This window comes from Lepisma saccharinum, chromosome 1 (assembly GCF_977018435.1).
Source record: "Lepisma saccharinum chromosome 1, izLepSacc3.1, whole genome shotgun sequence".
NCBI classification, from domain to species: domain Eukaryota; kingdom Metazoa; phylum Arthropoda; class Insecta; order Zygentoma; family Lepismatidae; genus Lepisma; species Lepisma saccharinum.
In genome coordinates, this window is record NC_139229.1 from 205,670,991 (window position 1) to 205,693,428 (window position 22,438).

Sequence of the window (22,438 nt, forward strand, 5' to 3'; positions counted from 1 at the left end):
ATTCCATATTAAACAGATTAATTTATGAATTTGATACATTAATGAATTTCCACCATATTTAATTAACTCAGCTGGTATTAAATCAATGCCAGGTGCTTTGTTATTCTTTAGCCTTTTAATAGCATCTTTAACTTCAGTCAAGTTGGGTTCTGGAACTAAAGGTTCTGCTGTGTGTACTTCATTCACTTCTGATTTATCTCCTACATGGACATTTAAAAGGTCATTAAAGTAGTTCTTCCATCTATTTAGAATATCACTTGGGTCAGCTAGAAAATCACCGTCTTCATCTTTTATCAAGTTTACTTTAGGTTGCCACCCCTTTCTAAATTCATTTACACCTTTATATAAATCTCTGATATTTTTATTTTTGCTGTTTGTTTCAATTTCGTTAATTTTGTTTTTCAAGTAATCTCTTTTTTTACTTCTAAACGTGCGGTTAACTTCTCGCTTTATTCTATTATAATTGTTTAGATTTGTATCATCAGAGTTATTTAACCACCTAAGTCTAGCCTGATTTCTTATTTCTATTAGATTATGACATTCATTATCAAACCATGGCTTACTTTTTCTCGGTTTATGGTATCCTATACTTTCTTTAGCTGCTGATTCTATTGCATTACGTATGTGCTCCCAATTCTTATTTACGTCTGTTTCATTTATATTTTCATCATCATTTAAATCCTGCAAAACATCAAATCTATTTGACAGTTTAATTTGGTAATCTTTCTTAATTCTTTCATCAGTAAACTTTCCTGTATCAAATTTTAGAACTTTTAGATTTTGTTGCTTATGATTTATCACTGAGAGTCTCTCTCTTAATTTAGCAATTACTAAATAATGGTCACTAGCACAGTCAGCACCTCTATGTGTACGAACGTCAATTATACTAGTATGCCTTCTCTTATCAATGAGAATATGATCTATCTGATTGTGAGTTTTACCATCTGGAGAAGACCAGGTATATTTATGGATATCTTTATGTTTAAAAGTGGTACTTTTCACAATTAAATTCTTTGAGGTTGCAAAAGTAATCAATCTTATACCATTATCATTACTTAATTCATGAAGACTTTCTTTACCAATCGTGGGTTTAAATGTCTCTTCTTTGCCAATTTGTGCATTACAGTCACCTAACAGAATTTTCATATCATACTGAGAAAATTTATCAAAGACCTGTTCTAACTCTGCATAAAAATCATCTTTAGTATTATCATCTTTATCTTCCGTTGGTGCATGTATGTTTATTAAAATAATTTTACACCACCTACCCTGTAAAACTGCATATGATATCCTATCATTAATAAATTCTACTGTTTTAAGAGCCGATATAATTCTATTATTTATGAAAAAGCCTGTTCCAAAATTATGATTTTCAGTACCACCATAGAAAAAAGTATAATTTTTAGTTTTACAATTCCCTTCTCCTGGCCACCTAACTTCCTGGACAGCTACTACATCTAATTTATACTTAACTATCTCATTAACTGTACACTGAAATGCCCCAGGCCGGTAAAGGCTCAGAACATTCCAGGTGCCTAATTTAATATCCTTCTTCCTAACGTAGATCTTATCCTTAGTCCAGAGACCTCCCAAAGTAGTCCCCACCCGGAGATCCGAACGGGGGACTATTTTACCTCCGGAATATTTTACCTTGGGAACATCCATGGCCTTATATTGTTGTTTCTTGACATGTGTTTTTACAGTGCAGAGTTGTCAGCTCTACGCCTAACCCCCAATATGAATGGAGGAACTACTACACAAGACGAACACAAACACATTAGACAGCACAACTACTACACAAGACACACACAAACACATCACAACTACAACAAAATATAAACACAAACACACCACAACTACTACACAAGACAAACACAAACAAATTAGACAGCACAACTACTACGCAAGACAAAAACAACATACTAGACAGCACAACTACAACACAAGACACATACATACACACCACCGATACTACACAAGACAAACAGAAACACATTATACAGCATAACTACTACACAAAATAAACACAAACACACTAGGCACTACAACTACTACACAAGACAAACCCAAAAACACTACACAGCACAACTACTGCACAAGACACACAAACACATAACAACCACTACACAAGATAAAACACAAATGCACAACTACTACTACACAAGATTATATATATACACATACATACATATACATACATATGTGTATATATACATATATATATATATATATATATATATATATATATATATATACATACACACACACACACACACACACACACACACACACACACACACACACACACACACACACACACATATATATATATATATATATATATATATATATATATATATATACAGGAATAGGGTTAGAAATGGTGCCAGAAGGGCGGATAAACACAAATAATGAAGGAGACAGCAAACACCCACCACACGAACAGAAACAATCCAACACCTCGCGATCCGAGTCGCATTTTCAAGAAGGAAAATGCGACTCAGACCGCGAAATACCGAACTACCCCCACACAAGAAGAATATTAAAAAACCGACTACGTAGATCACAAGAGGGAACATTTATGCTGCGATTGCTATACTTTTGTTACTGGCAAGATTGCGTATTACTTTGCAATTATATTAACATTCCAGGCCTGCAACGTATTTTTATCACGGCAAATTGTGCTGCCACCTGCGACACCGCCTGGAACTTCCAGCGGGCGGAGGGATATTCGAGTTGGACAGCTTCTGCTAGCTAAAAGTTTTTCGAGTCTCGCGAGTGTTGTGTTGTCAATATAAAATAAGAAATTACGTCACCGCCAAGAAAGAAGAGAGGATTGTTTCTATTAGTAAGAAAAAACAGGAGAGCAATTAACTTGAAAATTTGGCGAGACAACAAAAGCAGTATAACTGTCTTTTATCACTTTCCTAATGCAGATAATATAAGAAAGTATAATTGTCACGCCAACAATTCCGGCCGCAAATTCATAGGTCCGCGAAATCTGTGTTCTCCATACCCTCGAAATAGCCGGAGGGGAATAGACTGTTCCTCGACCCTCTCTCAGAGAGCTGTGTTGTCACCGCCAAATGGTCAAGGTCGAATTTCAGAATCCTTGTTTGGAATGAATGGTCGATTACCAGAGCTAGGCCAGGAAGGAACTTTCTTCTGTTGGGAGCAGGCCTATCTTTTCCATTGAAAAGGAAATATTACGTGTAAATGTACTGAACCCGGGTATTTTATGTTTGTCCAAGCTTGTGTTACATATTTATGCTGGTTGATCACATGACATAATAATAATGATGATAATAATTGACCTCAATAGTGGAGGTATCACAGAAATTGTCGTAGGTTCGAATCCCAAGCAAATATGCATGTGTATTTGTTCCATCGCTTCATCGTTCATCATCATCGTCGCAAATATCACAAAAGTTACAAAAAAGACGTAAGCAAAATAGAAATAGAAATAACAATAACGTTTCCATTATTTTATTTACATCCGGATATCTGCTTATTTTTTTCTTGTTTACTTGAATATTTGAGAAATATTCGTTAACGCATGCATTATCACTAAATTCTATGAAACTATTGGCTGCGTAAGGTCCCTCTTAAGAATAATAGCTAGTAAATTCTGTTTTACTCAATGTGGGGTTTGAGAAATGAAAAATAATGAAAATTAAAAATAAAATATTGTTTAGAAACTGAAATGACTGAGTGGAAATAATGGAAAGTAGTTTACCTGCCGATAAAACTTTTGGGGGCCACGGACAAATCAACTGGATTTTACTGGATAAAAAAATGCTATGGTCCTAATAGGTGGAACACTGACTATCATGGTCGTATGGAATGGAGGGGGTAAGGGGGGCCACGTCCATCTGGAAAATGAAGGTCCACCTAAAACTTATATATTTCACATATAATGACATTTCAGTTACAGTAATTCATGTTCATTATTATAAATTAGTTGAAGAAACATAATAACTTCGGACTGAAATACTGTTTTTCGAGGGGGGAAAAAATGTGCCTTCTTTGTTCCCACCTGGAAAGCAAATTACCTTGTTTGCTCCTCACTGGAGAGAATCCTGGGGACCCCCATGCTGACTAGTGGTGCGATTATACCCAAATGACAGTCTGGCCTAGCTCTACTAACATGTAACGTATCATCATCATCTTTTATGTGAACGACAGAATTAAAATTTATGTAATCTCATAATCAGTAGTGGTGACAATGAGAATAAAGATGCGAATGATTCTATTTCGATAAAAAGGGATCAAAATGTGATTGGATTCAATGAATTAAATGTAAGAAATTGCTCCACGAAATTTGAAGAATTGCAAATTATATATATATATATATATATATATATATATATATATATATGTGTGTGTGTGTGTGTGTGTGTGTGTGTGTGTGTGTGTGTATTATTTACACAGTACTATTTTATAAATGAAACGTCATGGAGCAGTATTTACTCGGATATAAACTATAATAGTATGAAAAATATATACTGTAAAAGAATATAAAAACAAACTGAAATCACACTTTTCAAATAAAAAAAATTTCTTGTGACAGCTACGTACAATTATTACGTAACTACGAATTTAAGTAAGTCGCCTATTACGTAAGTCGAGAGGTAAAATTTCCGCCAATTTTTTATGGGTTGAGACGGTATGATTGAGTTTGTACCGTGTGAATTTCCGACCAAACACGCTGGTCAACATTTCGTCTGGAAATGAAATAACTTTGAAGTTCTGTGATGAGGAATACATGCTTGTAGAGATGTCTCACCTCATCAGCTGCCATGATTTGACTCGGAATCTTTGGTTACTTCTCTGTATTGAGTGGCTGAAATAGCGCCCCTAAAGCACGAGTCATCCTCCTTGCATAGATCTTAGAGTAATACAACCATTCCTAACTGCAACGGCCCATTTCAAGCACCAATACACTGCATTGATTAAGTCCATGTTTCTTTCGACACAGTCTAGTTTAAAGTTTCCAGTAGATTGTAGATGTAGACAATTGGAGTTGAATTTTTATTTTCTGGTCAAGATTCATACGTATTATATGTGAGGTAGTACAGACATATATTTCAATGCAAAAAAGGTTATAATCAGTTAACAATTGTTAAAAGCAGTAGTAAACATACTCAACTAAACATATTTACCTATAAATACCATTTGATCATAACGAAAGAGAGTATACAGCTTTTCCGTCTACAAACATATTTTTATGGTTTTCACCAGAATCCTTGCTTAATCGCCTAAATCACTACAGAGTATAGTCTGAGCAATGCGTATTTAGAGCTATCAGTGTCTGTACATTTTGTCACTTTCGTAAGCAGCTATTAATAGGACATGTTTAAGTTTGAACCCATCAAGGATGGAGTGTCACCATGGCGACGACAATTTTTCTTTGGACTATGTTGCCAAACCTAACAGCCACAACTTTTTATCAGGGGGTGAGGGAAGATTTCTGAAATTTCCCGACCATTATGGTTCAATTACGAGGGGCAAAGGGTTGTAACAAATCCCTCCTGAGACACCGCCTTCATATGGAGCTGAAAAGTCCCGTTCTATTATTTCTTCGTGAGAACTTTAGTAGTGTTTTGTTTTATGATCAGTACATTTCTGTTGTTTTGTTGTTATTATTTTAAATTTAGCAGAACTTTACATTCCCTCTACTAATGTTTCGTTGTTGTTTTAAGTCCACTCAATGCACAGAGAGGCTAATCGGGACTGAACCTACAGTTTAAAGTTGGATCCTAATCACTGTGTGCCTCCACCTTGTATCGAACCCGGGACCACTTGATTACAAAGCGATGACGTTACCACTATGCCATCGGAGAGGTCCTTACCTTTTCTTTGACGGTTCATCTTTTAAAATGAGCATATTTTGTTCGGTCTCTCAGCATACATAATTTGAAGAAAATCTTTTAAAGAGGTGGGATACAAGCTTGAGTACCTTGCGCCTCTTTAATCTTAGGATCATGCTGATTCGTAGCTGCCTCCGACGCTCTGCGCTTCCTGCTGTTCGGCCGAGCCTTGCCCTGGAGGAAGATCCTCTCCTTAATCTCCCCTTCCAACCCGCGACGCAGGAAATCCCATTTCCTTAGATGGCACCAGACAGAATTTTGGATAAACGCATTCGACAATATCCCACGCTCAAGTATTTTCACTTTTCTGCCCCGACGGGTAAGAGCTTCTCGCAGTTTCTCCGGTGAAACTCCGTGTGATGAGTTTTCATAGGTAGCGACTCGCTTCTCAGCCCAAGAATCCGGGAGCATTTCAGTAACTTTGTTGATGGAAGAGAGCACATAGGAATGCGCCGATCCAGTCAGAAGCAGATTACGTAACCCTCCCAATTTCAAAGTTTTGTCAGAGTTTGTTTCGAGTCAATTTCATGCTCGTGTAGTTCAGTCGGGACGGGACCTACAGTATGAAGTGGTATCCGAACCACTAAGGAATATACTGAGGAACGAACCCAGGACTCGTTGATTATAAGGTGATAACATTACAACTACTCTACTCAGAGGGACTCCTTACCAATTTCAAAATCCGTATTTTCAATATCTTATATGCCCTGCAGGTTGCATGCAAATTAACCGATAGTGTCTATGTTAGAATTCCGTGAATTTCTGAAATGATTAGCCCGATTATGGAAAATCTCACTGTGAAATAGAAGCTATAAATGGACTTTATATTTGTATAAATTAATAAATGATAATTGTTTATAGTGTTTGCATTTTAACGTTAACAACCTTTCACTTCCATGGTGGGCCGTAAGTAAGTTGTCACTAGCAAATCATTAGACTTTGTTTTGTCTAGCGTAGTGGAAGTCAGTTGTGAACTTGACTAGTGCTGATGGATAATAAACCTTTTCCTGCTCCCACAAAAATAGGCAATAATTAGGCTGGAGAGTTCAATGAACTAACCGATCTCTAACTACGGACTGGTAATGATCAGGCTGGAAAGTTCATACAAACTAACCGATCACTGATCCTGTGTTAACCGATCCAGCAGTCTTATATTGGGTAATACGCATTAGTCAAGTTCACGACTGACGTCCACTACGCTAGGCAAAACAAAGTCTAACGATTGCTAGTGACAACTGACTTATGGCCCACCCGGTATTTACACCCAACGATTAAATGAGTTATATTTTATCGGTAAGGATGAGATCTAGTACAAAATAAATTACTCATTTATTTTTATCTGCCTTAAAAGGCAGGTTTTTCGCTAAAACTTCCATCTTCTCTGATCTTGCACCTTTTCATTTCAGTGAATGATCAACTTAATTAATTATTATCTACCATCTGTTATCTTCTTATTTCCCAGATCCTTTCTCCGTTAACCATTCCTTCCATGTGTCTTTTAGTAGGTAGTTCCTTCTTAGCCTGTATCCCAGCCAATTTTGTTTTTTTTCTTTTCTTGATTCCTTCCAGCATTACTTTTCCTTCGCAAACTCTTTCCAACACAGTTTTATTTTTACTTTGTCCATTTCATACGCTCTATTCCTCGTCATAGCAACATTTCTAAAGCTTCTAGTTGCTTTTCCTCACTCCTTGTTAGCATCCAAGTTTCTGCAGCATTCAGCGCTATACTCCACAAAATACTTCATTAGGATCTTTCTTGCTTGTTGTTCAAAGTTTCACAAAATATATTTCTTCTACTAGAGGCATCTTTTCACAATATTTCAGGTATCTGATATTTGTCAACTTGCTCAATACTGTGGCCTCGAATTCTTACGTTAATTTTCCTTGGTTTGTTCCTAGGGACTATTACGTTTGTCTTGCTCTTACTCACACTCTCATTCTCTCTCTCTCTCTCTCTCTCTCTCTATCTCTCTCTCTCTCAAACACACACACACACAGTTACTTGTAGCGCTTTTCATTTTTGCCCTTGCCTTAAACTTGTAATTACATGTTCCTCTGTCGTCGTCGCCTTGTAACCAAACGGTTCCGTGTACGATGTCATGGTCTTAGAGTGGGCACCCTGCGGGGAACATTTAAAGTATATAATATTTCAAATATGTCCTCTTAAAATTTAAGTTTCTACAGATCAGTTTACATAACTATTTACATAATATTATAATTGAAAATAGCAATTTGATTTTGAGGGTTAAAATTGTAACCTTTGAAAGTTTATTTTATGGTGAATTGGTATTAATAAAACTTGAAGCATTTATTAGCGTAACATTTCATGCAAGTGTTTGGAATAGATTAAACATGACTGAATGTTATTGATTTCACGTGAGATTGAAAACTTTCGTGAATGGTGACGGTGTGGTGGGACTTAAAGTTTGTCACCGTTAAAGGCGAGTCAGAATGCTCGCAATTGTCCTTGCCTGCAATTTTGTAAGACAGAATTTTCCACTACGTCATCACAATTGTGCCAGACTCCATTAGTACACGGGCAACAAGAGAAAGAAACAAGATGTTCTTTCTACAGGCGCCCTCCTGTTCCAAACTATGAAGAATACGGCAGCGAGACGCCAGATGGAAACGACCTCTTAGAAAATGAAAATGGGAGAAAAGACAACTTCCCCCCGTTCCCCCCACTCAAGAAAAGAAAGAGCCGCTTTCATTCAAACTCCGCTCGACACACTCCCGACAATGTTCCGCGGACTCCCGATCGGGGAGGAGTGGAGTAGGGGGGTGGGCTGGGGGTAGAATTTAATTAAGAATCAGTGGCTGGAGCATTCTCGCATCGTGGAGATGAATATCGCTTTTAATTACGGTCGGTCCTTTCACGACATCGCTCGTGTGTCTCTTGGTACTCGTTTCTGGGGAGCAACTCGAAATGGGGGGGGGGGGGCGGAAGGGGTCATGGGAGAGAGGAATTTCCGATAATGAAGCCCCCGGCGTCATTCGTCATCGTTGGCAGGGGATGTTCCTCAAGCTCAGAATCGGAGAAATATTTGTGTCTCCGATTTCCGACTTCTTCCCCACTCCATGTCATGGATCTTGAATTCATTCCATTAATTTCAGTCACGATGGTAACAGCTATGCTAGTTTCTCGAAACTGGCCTAATTTCAGATGTGTCATGTCTGTGTGATCGATCCACGTCTGCTCTTGTGTTAACGATGAAAGTTCCAGATTTATTACCCATTTCTTCTCGCCATGTATTTGGATAGAGGTCTCAAAGCAAGCTTCTGCTGATCCTTGTTTAGTATTGCCTTTATGCCACTGTTGTTTAGTCGCGATGCTGAGAATGATTAATGATAAAATGAAATTCTTTAAGTGACACCAACATATATAGAAATACGCATGTCTAGTTCAGGGTTCGAATCCGGAGCCTTCCGTGTCGACGTAGTAAGTCTATCGCTCGGCAAAATATATGTAAAATGCGTTTACCCAGGTTTAGTAAACATTAAATGAATACTAAAAGCACCTAATAGTGTTTTAAGGTTAGTATACTTTTACGTGTGGGATATTTCTGTACACTTATGATACACCTTTGAGCATGTTTAAGATACTTTTACTGCACATTTAATGCTTACAAAAAGTAATCAAACATTTTTACTGGTTCCTGGAAACTGTTGCATAGTCATTGAAAGTAGTTTTCATAAAGTCTCTTGTTTCGAAACCAACCTTACACTGATAATTACTAATGATCATTTATGTGAATTCCAAATTCATGTTTTTATATTTTCAATACTTTTATCTTCGTCGATCTATTTGCTAAGGTTACAATAAAATTTGTCGCCAACTATGGGACGCCGGATACCCGTGTAAAAAATTTAATGTATCTTTCCAACGGTTGTGGCCCATGTAGCTCGCCTTTCCAATCTGACGCGTGTTGGGAAATGAGTCAGAATTTGCTTTTCTTTCAGGTCTACGAGGAATGCTAGGAACAACACGAAGACAGCTGGAGTGTCACGAGAGAGAATTTGGAAGCGCCCTGAACGGAAAACAAATTTAGAAACCTTCGGATTTTCGGCATGGAAATTCCGCAAGCCATTTTCGAGCACCTTAGTGGACGTTGCCTCATTTGATTCCAGAAGTAGTAGTACAGGTCCTTAACAGAATAAACATTAGATATCTTAATTGAGCATTAAGAATCTTTCAAAATTATGATAGTATAGCATGATGATTACACCATATAGGTTTGGTTCGATTTACCTTCTTCACTCACATTTGGTATTTTATTTGTTAGTTTAATATTAAGCACAAATATTAAGCTCGTTCTCTGTGATATATATCCTCCCCATATTACAGATCTGTCACAATGAAAATATTATTAATCTTGGTGAATTCTACTCACAATCTCAACACCTTAGGTTTCGGGTTCCAATCCCCTGCCTGGGTTTGGCTGCTCCGTTGTACGTGCCCCAATTTCAGCTATTTCTCAGAAAAGGGCAGAAAGATAAATAAAAATTGATGTATGCTTTTAAAAAACCGTTCATTTTGTTATACAATCCTATTATATCGTTTTTTTTCACAAAGGGATATTCCACAAACAATAATTATTATTTAACAATCTGTCTTACAGCTTTTGTAGAGAGCCACTGGAGCATGTCCGTGAAGGGAATTGATTGGGTTTTATATCTCTCCATATTCTAGTTTTCCTGAATTAACGAAGTCGAGTACATTAGGGTATGCTTGTTTAATATTATACTGTAGCGACTGCATTGTTTTCCTGTCACAGTTTCAATTTCTTCTCGCCAGGTGGAGTTGGTGGATATGCATTATGGAACTGAGTCTGATCCAGCATACGACTCGTCAATGTTTGCCGATCACCTGCATGAGATCAGGGAATGCCACAGAGTGTCCAGGGGATGCTTCTTCCTGGTGAGTAGATACAATTTCACTTCATCTGAAACAAGTTGTTGTTGTTGTTTTTTGTAACAGAATGTGGGTGCTCGCCATTGTCGACTTTCATACGATCTTTCTTGGACGAATCTATATTTCTGGCAGTAACCATATGTCTGCCTTATTTTGAGTACTCTTGTGTTTATCTTAAACTTTATTTTACCGGAAATAAAATCATTAAAAAAAATGAAACATTCAAAATTTTTCAGCCAATGCAGGGGCGGAGATAGAGTAGCCATAATTGACCACGTACCGCTCAAAATCAGGTTGGTTCACCATATCAAAGTATACCTTTTGTGATGAAACTAAAATGAAAATTAAATTATGAAACCCTTCTTTTTGTTATGGGTAATCATAGTGTGAATATCAAATAATTTTATATGAAGACATGGCCCATCCATCGGTCATTCAATTGATCAATCCACATCAGAATTGCCGTCACTGATACATGCATGCCACTTTTAATATAAAATCATGAGCCATTTAATATACATTTTACTAGTACAATAATTATTTTTCGACAGAAAGGTTTCTTATTCAAATGCACCCACAAACTGCTTACGATCCTATTCTTCTTTCGTTATATGGAGTTCAGAACTCGCCGCTAGGTGGAAACAGAATCCAGTGTTATTATTTATCGCTTACTTGTTACTACCAGTACAAATATATTTACTGCACTGTTACTAGTTTTGCTGTTTACGGTGGTAGACACGTAGATCTTTACCAGACTGAAGAGAAATTAAATCTACCCTGTATTGCAGTATGATATTGCTAATCTTCCACGACAGTTGGTGTCAAACGGGGCAACGAATGTCATGAGAAAATGGCTACTCTTGGGAAGAAGATTCGAGTTTGAATCCCTCGTTTCAGACATTTCTGAACAGAAATATTGGAAAGAGGCATGTACGTCGGATGTGTAAGTTGACAGTAATACGTAGCATGTTAAAAGATAATTAGTTTGTACCTCGACTTTTTGACTTGTCCTCGTATTATTAAAAGATCAAAAATAAAAGCGATTGAATATAATACCTTCCCCTTAGCCTACTGGATATTAATAGAAGGTTCTCAGAATTCGGTCTCAGTTCATTCAACTGTAATATCCAATTCTGTGTGACAGTTCTTCGTATATGCAGAAATTGCCAGCTTTGCATTTGCGTAGAGGTTTTCCTTTTTTTTAAAAAAAATGCAAAATGCTCTAAACAATAATACCGTCTTGTTGTTTGCTATTCCTGTTGAGACTGTTCTTTTTTTCCTTTCAACGAATAGTTCTGAAACGCCTCGGGCACTCAGTTTTTGAATTTTAATAACAAACTTTCTTCAGTTTAGAGCCCCGGGCTACATGTTCAAGTTTCTCTGTATACAAGAATTGCTTCTTCTTATATTTTTGTGTTCCAGCCCGTGGCATTTCTCTTAGTTAATTGTTATGAAATATCGTTTTTATGTTTTCTGAGAGTTACATTTGATAGGGAACACTCAGACACAGTCTCTGGTAGTTAAAAATGTTATCGAAGTCGTGCCCATAAACAAAATAACCCTTCTTGTGAAAATAATATACAATTCCTAAACTAGGAAACACTGTCCTGAAACGATTAAGGCTCATTTTTTAAACATGGTGTAAATTTGGAATGAGTAAATACCGGGAGGTACGAAAAACCGAACCCCGCCACGAGCATACAAACAACAAATTAAAAACCGGCCCGTGTACAGGCTGTTTATTTTCTCCCACCTATTGTACCGAAGCTGTTGCAACCATGTATACTTTTATGTTGTCAGTACGAAAGCCGTGAAGACTTGGTTCAGACGTGTGTAGGTGAGATGTATTCTCTTCAACAAAGAATCGTAATAGTGGAGGCGTACAGTGGTGGAAAAAAGTTCTTCCCCATAAGACTTTAATGGCAGTAAATAATGCCGGAAAGGTAGGCAACACACATTGCACCTTTAGGTGATCGGGTGATTCTGTCTGTCTCAAGGACCAACTCGTCTTTTATGCAATAGCAAACAGACACAGGAAATGTAGGAAAGTCACGTGACATCAGGTGGAATGTTGTTCGTCATAAAATCGCCTTTTCTCAAGCCAGGTCGCAGAACCGTCAAGAGTTATAGCCTATGTCCGAAAATGATTCCCCTAAAACCGTTGAACGAAACGCTAAAATAATTCTTGCCTTAATTACAAAGGCTACTATACTATAAGTGCCGCGGTAGCTCGGTCGTTTGGGAGTTTGATTACCATGCGAGAGATCTGAGTTCGATCTCCAACTGGGGAGAATTGGAATTTTGTCCACCTGTTCAAGTGGCTCCGGCGCCCACCCAGCGTCGTATAAAGTGGGTACCTCTAGGAAACTTGTGGGGGGGAAGGGGTAAAGGCGGCCAGGGGTGTGGTGCTGATCACATTATCCCCACCTTCGGCCGTAACAAGAAAGTGTGGGACCCTAACTCTGCACCCCCTACACGCCTTCATGGCTTGGTGCAAAGCACAAGGTAGCACTTTGCTCTTTCATTTACTAAACGTCCCGATTTTGTCGGAACAGAACTTTCTAATTTCTATGTGGACTTCTTCCAAGTTCCGTAGGGATGTGAATAGGCTCCAGTTTTTCTTGACACAATTCATTCATGTTATATTTCGTTATAAAAACCACGGCCGATGTCCTGTGTGTGTGTGGGGGGGGGCTATAATTCAAACATGTGAGGTGATACTTTTCTCACTACTCCATTCTCCAATTCTTCGTATCCGAAATAACTCTCAATTCCACACACTGAAAATGTAGCATTTCCTAGATCTTAGCATGCAAATATCTAGCAACAAAGTAATGTGTAGGCACATAGTGGTTCGGATCCCACTTTAAACTGTAGGTGCATTCCCGATTAGTCTTACTGTGCATAAAGTGGACTTAAGACACCAAGTCAACCAACCAACACAATCCCGTTATCGTCCAGATTATTGAAACCAGAAGCTCCGTCGCAAATAACATAAGCAGGAAGACAATGTGAAATTACCCAACAGAAACAGAACCTACAACGGCTAGATTGGATTAAATCGACGATACAGCACGCGTTCTGAAATGAAGAAGAATACGAAAGTTGAAGGACCTCGATACACACACACACTTTTCCTCCCCTCAATGGTAAGATTTCTTTCTTGCAGAGAAGCCTTTAGGTAGGGATTCAAGGCCACGACGAAAAAGTGTTTACATGCAATGACGGGACCAAAACAAGGGTCTAGTTTGATATGAAAGCTGTGTTCCTCCTTATTTCGTACGTCATTGATAACAGGAACACGCCTCGTCTGCTACCCCTAGTTTCGTAGAGCAGACGCTTGTTTGCCACCGTTTGGTTCCGTGACCTTCGCTCGTAGCAAGAGTGAATGACTCACCAGATACCTGTTGTCTGTAAGCTTATGCAAGAATAGATATTTCGTTAGCGTTTGGAAGTATTGTTTCATCTGCAGTTATATCAGTTAACGTTCGAATTGTTTCCTAATGGTTAAGTTATTTATAAATTAGTTCTCGAGAGTGAGCTTTCTATCTATTTGTATGGGGGGGGGGTATACAGCCTGCATGTATTATTTTTTTTCCTGAAACAAGAAAAAATTCCAAGACAAAAAAAGAGTCGTAGAAGAGTAGTTAACAAAAAAGAAAGAAGAAAACGAAAATGTAAATGTTTATATAAATTATTGTATAGATCGAGTAAATAAGATTTTCTCACGGGGCCTCCTCGATGGCGTAATGATAACGTCGTCACCTTATAATCAAGGGATCCCAGGTTCGATACACGGTGGATGCACGTAGTAGTTTGTATGTCATTTTAAACTGAAGGTCCAGTCCAGATTAGCTTATCTGTGCAGAAAAAGTAAAAAAAAGAAATTGTCACAGTGTAAGAAAATTTCATGTTCAACCACATACAAAAGGAATAATTTATTCCATGTTGGAGTTCACATTTATAGCATCTAACCAACACAATTATGGATCGCAACGTATTTTCTCAGATCCATTTTAATTATACGTGCATGATAAAATAACAGAAGTTGAGGAAAGAGAAAGCCAAGCAAAACACAGATGCCTTCTCCAGAATTTCAAATCTCGTTACTTAAGGTTCTGGGTTGAAGTCCCGGGCACACATGACTCTCTTGTTCTTGCCCTTTTATCTGCTTTAATGTATTTAATCATAAATCGTCGTTATGGTTTACCTCCAGGGGAGGAATAATGACAATAATTGCCAATACAAAGCCAATAATGAACAGAACAACAACTCAATTAGGGAGATGTCAAGAAAGAAACAAGACTTTACAATGTCTCCGTCTCTCGGTTTCTCGAATTGAAAATTGCTCTCCCGTTCTCGGTCTCGGCTAGTTACATATAGAAATCGAAAAAGTATACATATATTTCATATATCCCGGTTTTATAGGAGATTTCGTGAGATATGAAATAAGTACTCTTCGATCATGTTTATTTTTATTAGTTTTGTTACGTAACATCACTTTTCTTCCCAGCCGTGGACGACTGACCATTACATGAAATTAATGACGAAATACTCAAACACCTGTGACAAGGACGGTACTCAAATCCGGGAACTTTGGTGACGAGATCGAAGGTTGACCACTTAATGAGCTTGCCCACCGAGTCTGCTTAATGTTGCTTGTGTCAGGTAATTCGAAATAACTGTCAATATCCCACATTCATTATCATTTGTTTCATAATTTATCTTATTGATGTTATTAACCTCAAGTCGAAGAAATAGTTGAAAGGCAATAATGCAAGATTGAATGTCTATGATGTTACTTCGTGCCGAATAATACGACGTGATATTATGATATGAATATATTAATAATATAATATGCCTAGTCATTCGATTGATTGATCCCAATTGCGCACACAAAATATGGTATAATGTCCACTTCTAACCAACCTCCGTGGCGGAGTGGTTAGCACAGCGCGCTACGACAGCATGGGCCCCTGGTTCGAATATCGGCTTGGCCATGGGTGTTCTTGGTGAGTGTCCGTTAATCAATGTCATCATATCATCACTCATTACTCATCTTCATCGTCGCTATTTGCCAAAAGTGAAAGAATAGCGACACTAAATAACAAAAATCTAATCAAATGGAACATCTTCACCGATTTAATTCTATACCGTACCAAATTCCCAGTTTATTACTGCTTCTTGCTTCATTTTACAGCATCTCAATTGTTTTCCGGTTCGAAAACAAATGGAATGTTGTTTTGTGCAGTTGATTGTGCATTGTTTCGTTGTTTGGATTGTTTAATTAACGTCGCATTAATTAGTTTTAGACCAATCGTGACAGAGGGAATCGAGAGCACAAAGGAAGGGGAAAAGACAAGTTAGAGAGCACGGCTCTCTTTAAAGGTAGGATTCCTTGAACACGACTGAAGTGACTGCAGAATATTATGGATAAAATTTGTTTCGCTTTTTCCTTTTATTTCTGTTTCAGTTATTTTACTTCGCTTTTCTTCTCCCACTGACGTTAATCGTGTCGGTGAGGAAGAATTATAAACTCGTGAAATGGACGATGGGACAAAATAATATATATGCCTCTCCCACGGTTCGAAACTGTAGCCACAAAATATTGTCTTATTTTTAAAATTTACGTCAAATATGGTTTCACTCGTCTCTTTCTCAAGGCGTTCCATTGCCTCTCCGATGGCGTAGTGGTAACGTCTTCGACATGTAATCAAAGGCTTCCGAATTCAATACCAGATAGAGGAACATTTGGTTCGGATCCCACTTTAATCTGTAGGTCCAGTGCATAAAGTGGACTTAAACCATTAGCGTGTGGCATGTGGCCTGTGATGAGAACCATCATTTCAGTGAACCTTCTTGACAATGACTAGTATCACTCGAAAAATATTTTCTTACGAGTAGATCTTGTTAAGAAACCAGTTGCTGGAATGTTCTTCTTGAGGCCACGTAGCACCCAGCTGTTGTTTGTTGTTGCTGGGGCATGAGTCATGTGACTCATGCCATCAATGCTCAATCCTTCCCGAGAACTCAGATCCACCAGACAAACTTAAGCGAATAATTTGTTATTTGGGTTGCATAAACAACAGGCTTTAAGACGTTACGAAATTCTAGGTACCGTGGCCCAGGTAATTCTTTCTCCGACTGTACGTGTCTACCGGGTCATTTAAGGAAACGCAGGATATGTTTGCAAATAAGTTTCCTGGCACTTCCATACCAGCAAAGAGCAGTATACATGATTTGGTGAAAAAGTGGCGTACTACAGGGTCAGTTGCAAACGTAAAAAAGAATCGAGCCCCATCAGTTCGTACACCTGCTGTGATTGCGGATATTCAAGAACGAATGATCCAAAGTCCTAAGCAGTCGACACGCAAATTGTCGCAACAGGCGAATGTTTCGCGTAGGTCTTGTCAACGTGATTTACACGATATAGGGTTGAAGCCCTACAAAGTGACATGTGTCCAAGAACTGAAGGAGGAAGACAAGGAAAAACGTGTGAAGTACTGTACATGGCTACTTGAAACAATTGTGAGTGGATTGTTGGATCCCCTGCTGTATTTCTTGAGTGATGAAGCCTGGTTCCATCTGACAGGACACGTAAACTCCCAGAACACGAGATACTGGTCAAAAGACAATCCCCATACGATTCATGAGGAACCTCTTCACGATAGAAAAATCGGAGTGTGATGTGCTGTGTCTGCAAGTCGGATCGTGGGTCCCATATTTTTTGAGACAACAGTAAATACCGATGTGTATATGGAAATGTTTGAGGAATTTTATGCACAGTTCACCCCCCCACCCCCCATGAACGCTTGAATGCTTTCTTTCAACAGGATGGGGCGACTTGTCACACTTCACGCGAGTCAATCTCACGAATCCATGAAAGATTCACAAAAGAAATTATGTCAGCAAAGGATTGTGGCCGCCGCGTTCACCGGAATTAACCACTTGTGACTTTTATCTGTGGGGCAGTCTGAAGGGAAAAGTGTACACAAATAATCCAAGGACATTAGAAGACTCGAAGGACAATATTCGTAATGAAATTTCGAGAATTGATACCGCAGAGTTGTCCATGTTAAGGCGTGCACAACAGTGCATTGAAGCATAAGGCGGTCATTTTCAGAACCTACTGTAAAAGACAAGATCGTTTCAGTAGGTAAAGACCTTTGCATTAGCTTATTTCTTATTTCTTTTAAAAAGTGCAGACCTTTGCATTTCTTATTTGTTTTATTTATTTTATTTCTTGGTTGTATCTGCTCGTGGCAGGGTTCGGTTTTTCGTGCGCCACCCGATAGAATAATATAGTATTTTTTATTACTTTCTTCGGTTGTCGAAGTTGTTAGGTCGTCGACTCACGATTACGCCTCCGAAGATTTTGGGTTCGAGTACAGTGGGATGCACAAGTATTGCTCGTCTAATTGTACAGGATCATTTTCATTCTTTTTCTACGTGTTTCTAAGGGGTGGAATTTTACATTTGCTGGGTCAGTAGCTTCGAGCTTTTTTTAACATTTTGTTTCTAGAAGCTCTCATTGCAGTGAAGCAAAGATAATAAACATGGTGGGCCTATCCTATGGCGTAGTGGTAGCGTCATCGCCTTGTAATCAAGGGGTCCCGGGTTCGATACTTGGTAGAGGCACACAGTGGTTCGGATCACACTTTAAACTGTGGGTCCAGTCCGGATTAGCCTTACTGTGCATAAAGTGGACTTAAAACTCCAAATCAATTACTCAATCAATAAACATGGCAATGAACACTACTATTGTACTTGCCAAGAGATTGATATTTGATCTTTCAATTATTTCATCTAACGATCAATCATTCTCATAGTCAAGATTAACCTCGAAGACTGGACTTTCGTTAGATACAGCCAGTTTCACGGATAGTAGTTGACAATTGCCCCTTCGCTATTTTCACGCACTCTTGCATGTATTTTCTAAGCAATGGATAATTTCCCAACTTATAACTTCGGGCTGCTACGAATCAACTGCAAAGATAATTAATGTTGACCACATTATCCATCCAGCCCTTCTTGTTTTATTCTACGTCATACGGTATTCTTAACGAATGATTTGATTGATTGATTTAGTTGGGGTTTTACCTCCACTTTATGCACAGTAAAGCTAATCGGGACTGGACCTACAGTTTAAAGTGGGATCCGAATCACTATGTGCCTCCACCGGTTATCGAACCCGGAACCCCTTGATTACAAGGCGATGACGCTACCACTACGCTATCGGGGAGGCCCTTTTTAACGAATAAAGTAGCACTGAAATTAAACCACATTCTTTCCCTACTTATTAGTATTTTTGTTTTAATTATACGACCACACATTGGGGAAAACAGGGTGAATGAGCATTATGATGGACACTTTGCCCACTATTATCTTTGCCGTTGACTGTACAATCTGAGAATTTGTCTGATTGATTCATTTGGTTTATTGGACTTCGCTTTTCTGCCACTTTTGGCTAACCACGAAGATGAGGATGAGTGATGATATGATGAAATTGATTAAAAAACACCCAACGCCCATGCCCTGTCCGGGATGCGCGCTGTGGTAACGACTCCGCAGAGAGAGAGATCGACTACAACAATGTTCAAAGATTTCATAAAAAGGAAATAGGCTTGACTAGAGCTTTTATTAATTTAGGCTTAATGTAATTAGTGCTAAATAAAACTAACAATAACAATCCTCTAACAGTGTTCAACAATATTGAAAGTTAAAGATTTGAAATTTGTAATGTAGCGTCGCTGTTCTGTCATCTTGGCTAATCGCCACGATGAGGATGAGTAATGATATGATGAAATTGATGAAGGGGCACTCATAAAGAATGTAGATGCTCAGGATTGGATTCTAAACTGCGATCCCTAGCATCGTAGCACACTATGCTTACCACTCGGCCACGAATATCAGCAGATAATGAAGGAGCAACTAAAAGTTCGACAAGGAAAGAATCTCTCTTCAAATGTTGGTGATGATTCAGCCGAAGAGGGAAGTGAACGATTAATACAGAGTGTTCAAATTAAAACATCGTAGAAACAGCATGAAGGTAAAAATTATGTAAAATATATTTACATCATATTTTACAGTAAATATCTCTCACTATCCCCAGCAAGAGCTTACTTAATGGGTTACCATTACAAAATGCACACAATAATGTACTCGTCAAAACAAACCAATTAAAACAAATAATTAGCATAATTTACTAAATTCAAATACAATTTTAATAAAAACAAATAAAGTATGACAAATAGCAATCTACAAGCTACAATGGTTGTTTGTGAATGTCCATTTATCAATTTATCATTTCATCAGTCATCTCCATCTTCGCAATTTAGCCAAGAGGCACAAAACGCGAAGTAAAATAAACTAAACCAATCAAAATACATATTAACTAGAAGAACATTCCCCAAGTTATTACCAAACATTAATATTATACCGTTAGTTAATGTAATATCAAATTGAAAGCCACATTCAATATCATAATTCCCTGGTAACTAGATAAAAAATAAGACAAGGGGCACAAGTGGTTCTGATCCCACTTTAAACTGTAGGTACAGTCCCGATTAGCCTTCCTGTGCATTAAGTGAACTTGAAACTAAAGCTCAAAGTCGTCAATGTGTTGTTCTGTTTTTAAATTAAATGTAGTGTATAAAGGTGTAGTAGTTTTCTTCTCCTATTGACGATCCTACCTGCGGTTACAGTCGCCAAAAAGCTTGGTAGCCTGGCATTCACTGCAGATTGCGTGGTTTGCTTCAAGTACGATTGAATTGGCATTTGGTCTTCTTGAAGAGAGATGACCCGTTGAACCCGTACACATTGTCCAACGCTGGTCTCCCTGTTAAACCACATCCCTGGACGAGAAAGCTAGTCTACGCTGATGAAGTAGGGTCATTTGTATGAACTCGAGAGCTCGCTCCCCTTTAAAACAGAACTAGAATCGATTGGAACCCGGGAATACAGAGAGGGAGAGGTTCCCGTTACTTCATCAACCCAAATAGGCCTTGCTAAATGGGCTGTCCATTTCTTTTGTACGACGTGTTTGTCCAGCTCTGGCTGGGCGAGTTATTGCTGCGGGCCTCCGGTGTCATTAAACGACGTTTCGGTAGATAAAGCATAAATGCTACAGCAGCTTTTTATGCTCAATAAAATAATATTTTCTACTCTATCGCCGACTCTGGTCTCCTTCAATCTCAAGCTGCTTGGGCGATTTTTACGATGATCGGTCTCATAATTCCCTTTTCGGTTATCCGCAAAAGATCTTAGCATTGATGGTCGCACTATGGTGATATGGCTGGTTTATTGTCGGAGGCCATATGTGCGTGATGACGTAAGGACGTTTCCGGCCGAGATGGTCTAATGTGCGTGGGGTGGTCGAATTTGAGTGCAAGATGGCCACAAATATTCATGATTATTAAGAAAGTGGGAATTTTGTACCTCGGTTATTATTTTTTCAGCCTGTTTTGGAAAAATGAAAATGGACTACGGATTGATGAATGCATCAGAAATCACGGCCTTCCCGACGGCGCAGTGGTAACGTCGTGGCCTTGTAACCAAGGGGTTTCGTGTTCGATAGTCGGTGGAGGCACATAGTGGTTCAGATCCCACTTTGAATAGAATAGAATATTTACTTCTGAAACGCGAGCCCTCAGGCTGTACGCATACATACCAAGTGTTAGTTTACAATTATATAAAGAGATAATGTTACATGAATATAACTATATCCATACACACATATACAGGGTAGAGTTCGTGTTCACTCTACAGCAAAGGAACGTTACCGTAGTACACCTATACAGGGTGGAAATCACAGAAGTCACTCCTGCCCCGGATGCTGTCCCCGTATCCTCCCCCCTCCCTATCCCTCCATGTCATACCCATCACTTTCCCTTAAGGCTTGCAAAGTATTCCGTTGTTCCTTCCAGATAGTGTTCAGATAGATACCACGGCTCTGATGTCACGCTGCGCGTTCTCCGTAGACCAGCTTTCCTGAATTATCGTACGCAGAGTTCTTTGTATTCTGTTCCGCAGCCTCGTCTTCCCATCTCCACGGTCTGTTCGAAGCTGACCATGAACGCTGGACGAGAATGTGCTCCCTCGTCTCAACATCACCACGCAATGCACAGATTGCACTCCCGTCCCGCCTCTTCAGCTTGTTCTGCCTCCATCCACCCAGCAGGAACCAGGCTAGTCCACTTCTTTCTGTCACTTTGAACTGTAGTCCTGTCCCAATTAGCCTATCTGTACATGAAATTGGAGTTAAAACAAAAATCAAATCAAATCAAGATGATGGTGTAAAGGATGACCTCTCTTGCACGTAGTATGCCCTGGGCTGCATTTTTAGGGCTAACGAGGGTTTGGCTCATGTACTGAAAGCCAGCACAATCTTCTTTGGAGGTTTGTTGTGTCGTCTATACGTGATTGTCCCTTTATCCATCTCAACTTTGTTCATCACCATCTTCATTATTCGCCAAAAGTGGAGGAAAGTGCCGTACAATATACTAAATCAACCAAGCAAGAAATTATCGTGACCGGCTCTGTTTTCTAACACTGTAGTACTTATAGTATGGCGCCAGTATTCTGCTGGAGGTATCGAGGAGAGCCAAGTGTATATCGTTGCTGCAAATTACACTGAGAACACGCACACTAAAATACA

The 22,438-nt window shown here is 38.8% G+C and overlaps 1 protein-coding gene across 3 annotated transcripts in view; it reads left to right on the top strand.

The window, feature by feature from the left end:
* LOC145978414 (NACHT domain- and WD repeat-containing protein 1) overlaps window positions 1-22,438 on the top strand; it is a 583,318-nt gene that overhangs the window by 406,342 nt on the left and 154,538 nt on the right. For all 3 annotated transcript variants that reach the window (XM_083111046.1, XM_083111037.1, XM_083111043.1), the window contains one exon: window positions 10,666-10,788. In XM_083111046.1, the coding sequence (XP_082967172.1) occupies window positions 10,666-10,788 (123 nt within the window). The remainder of the gene's footprint in view (window positions 1-10,665; window positions 10,789-22,438) is intronic.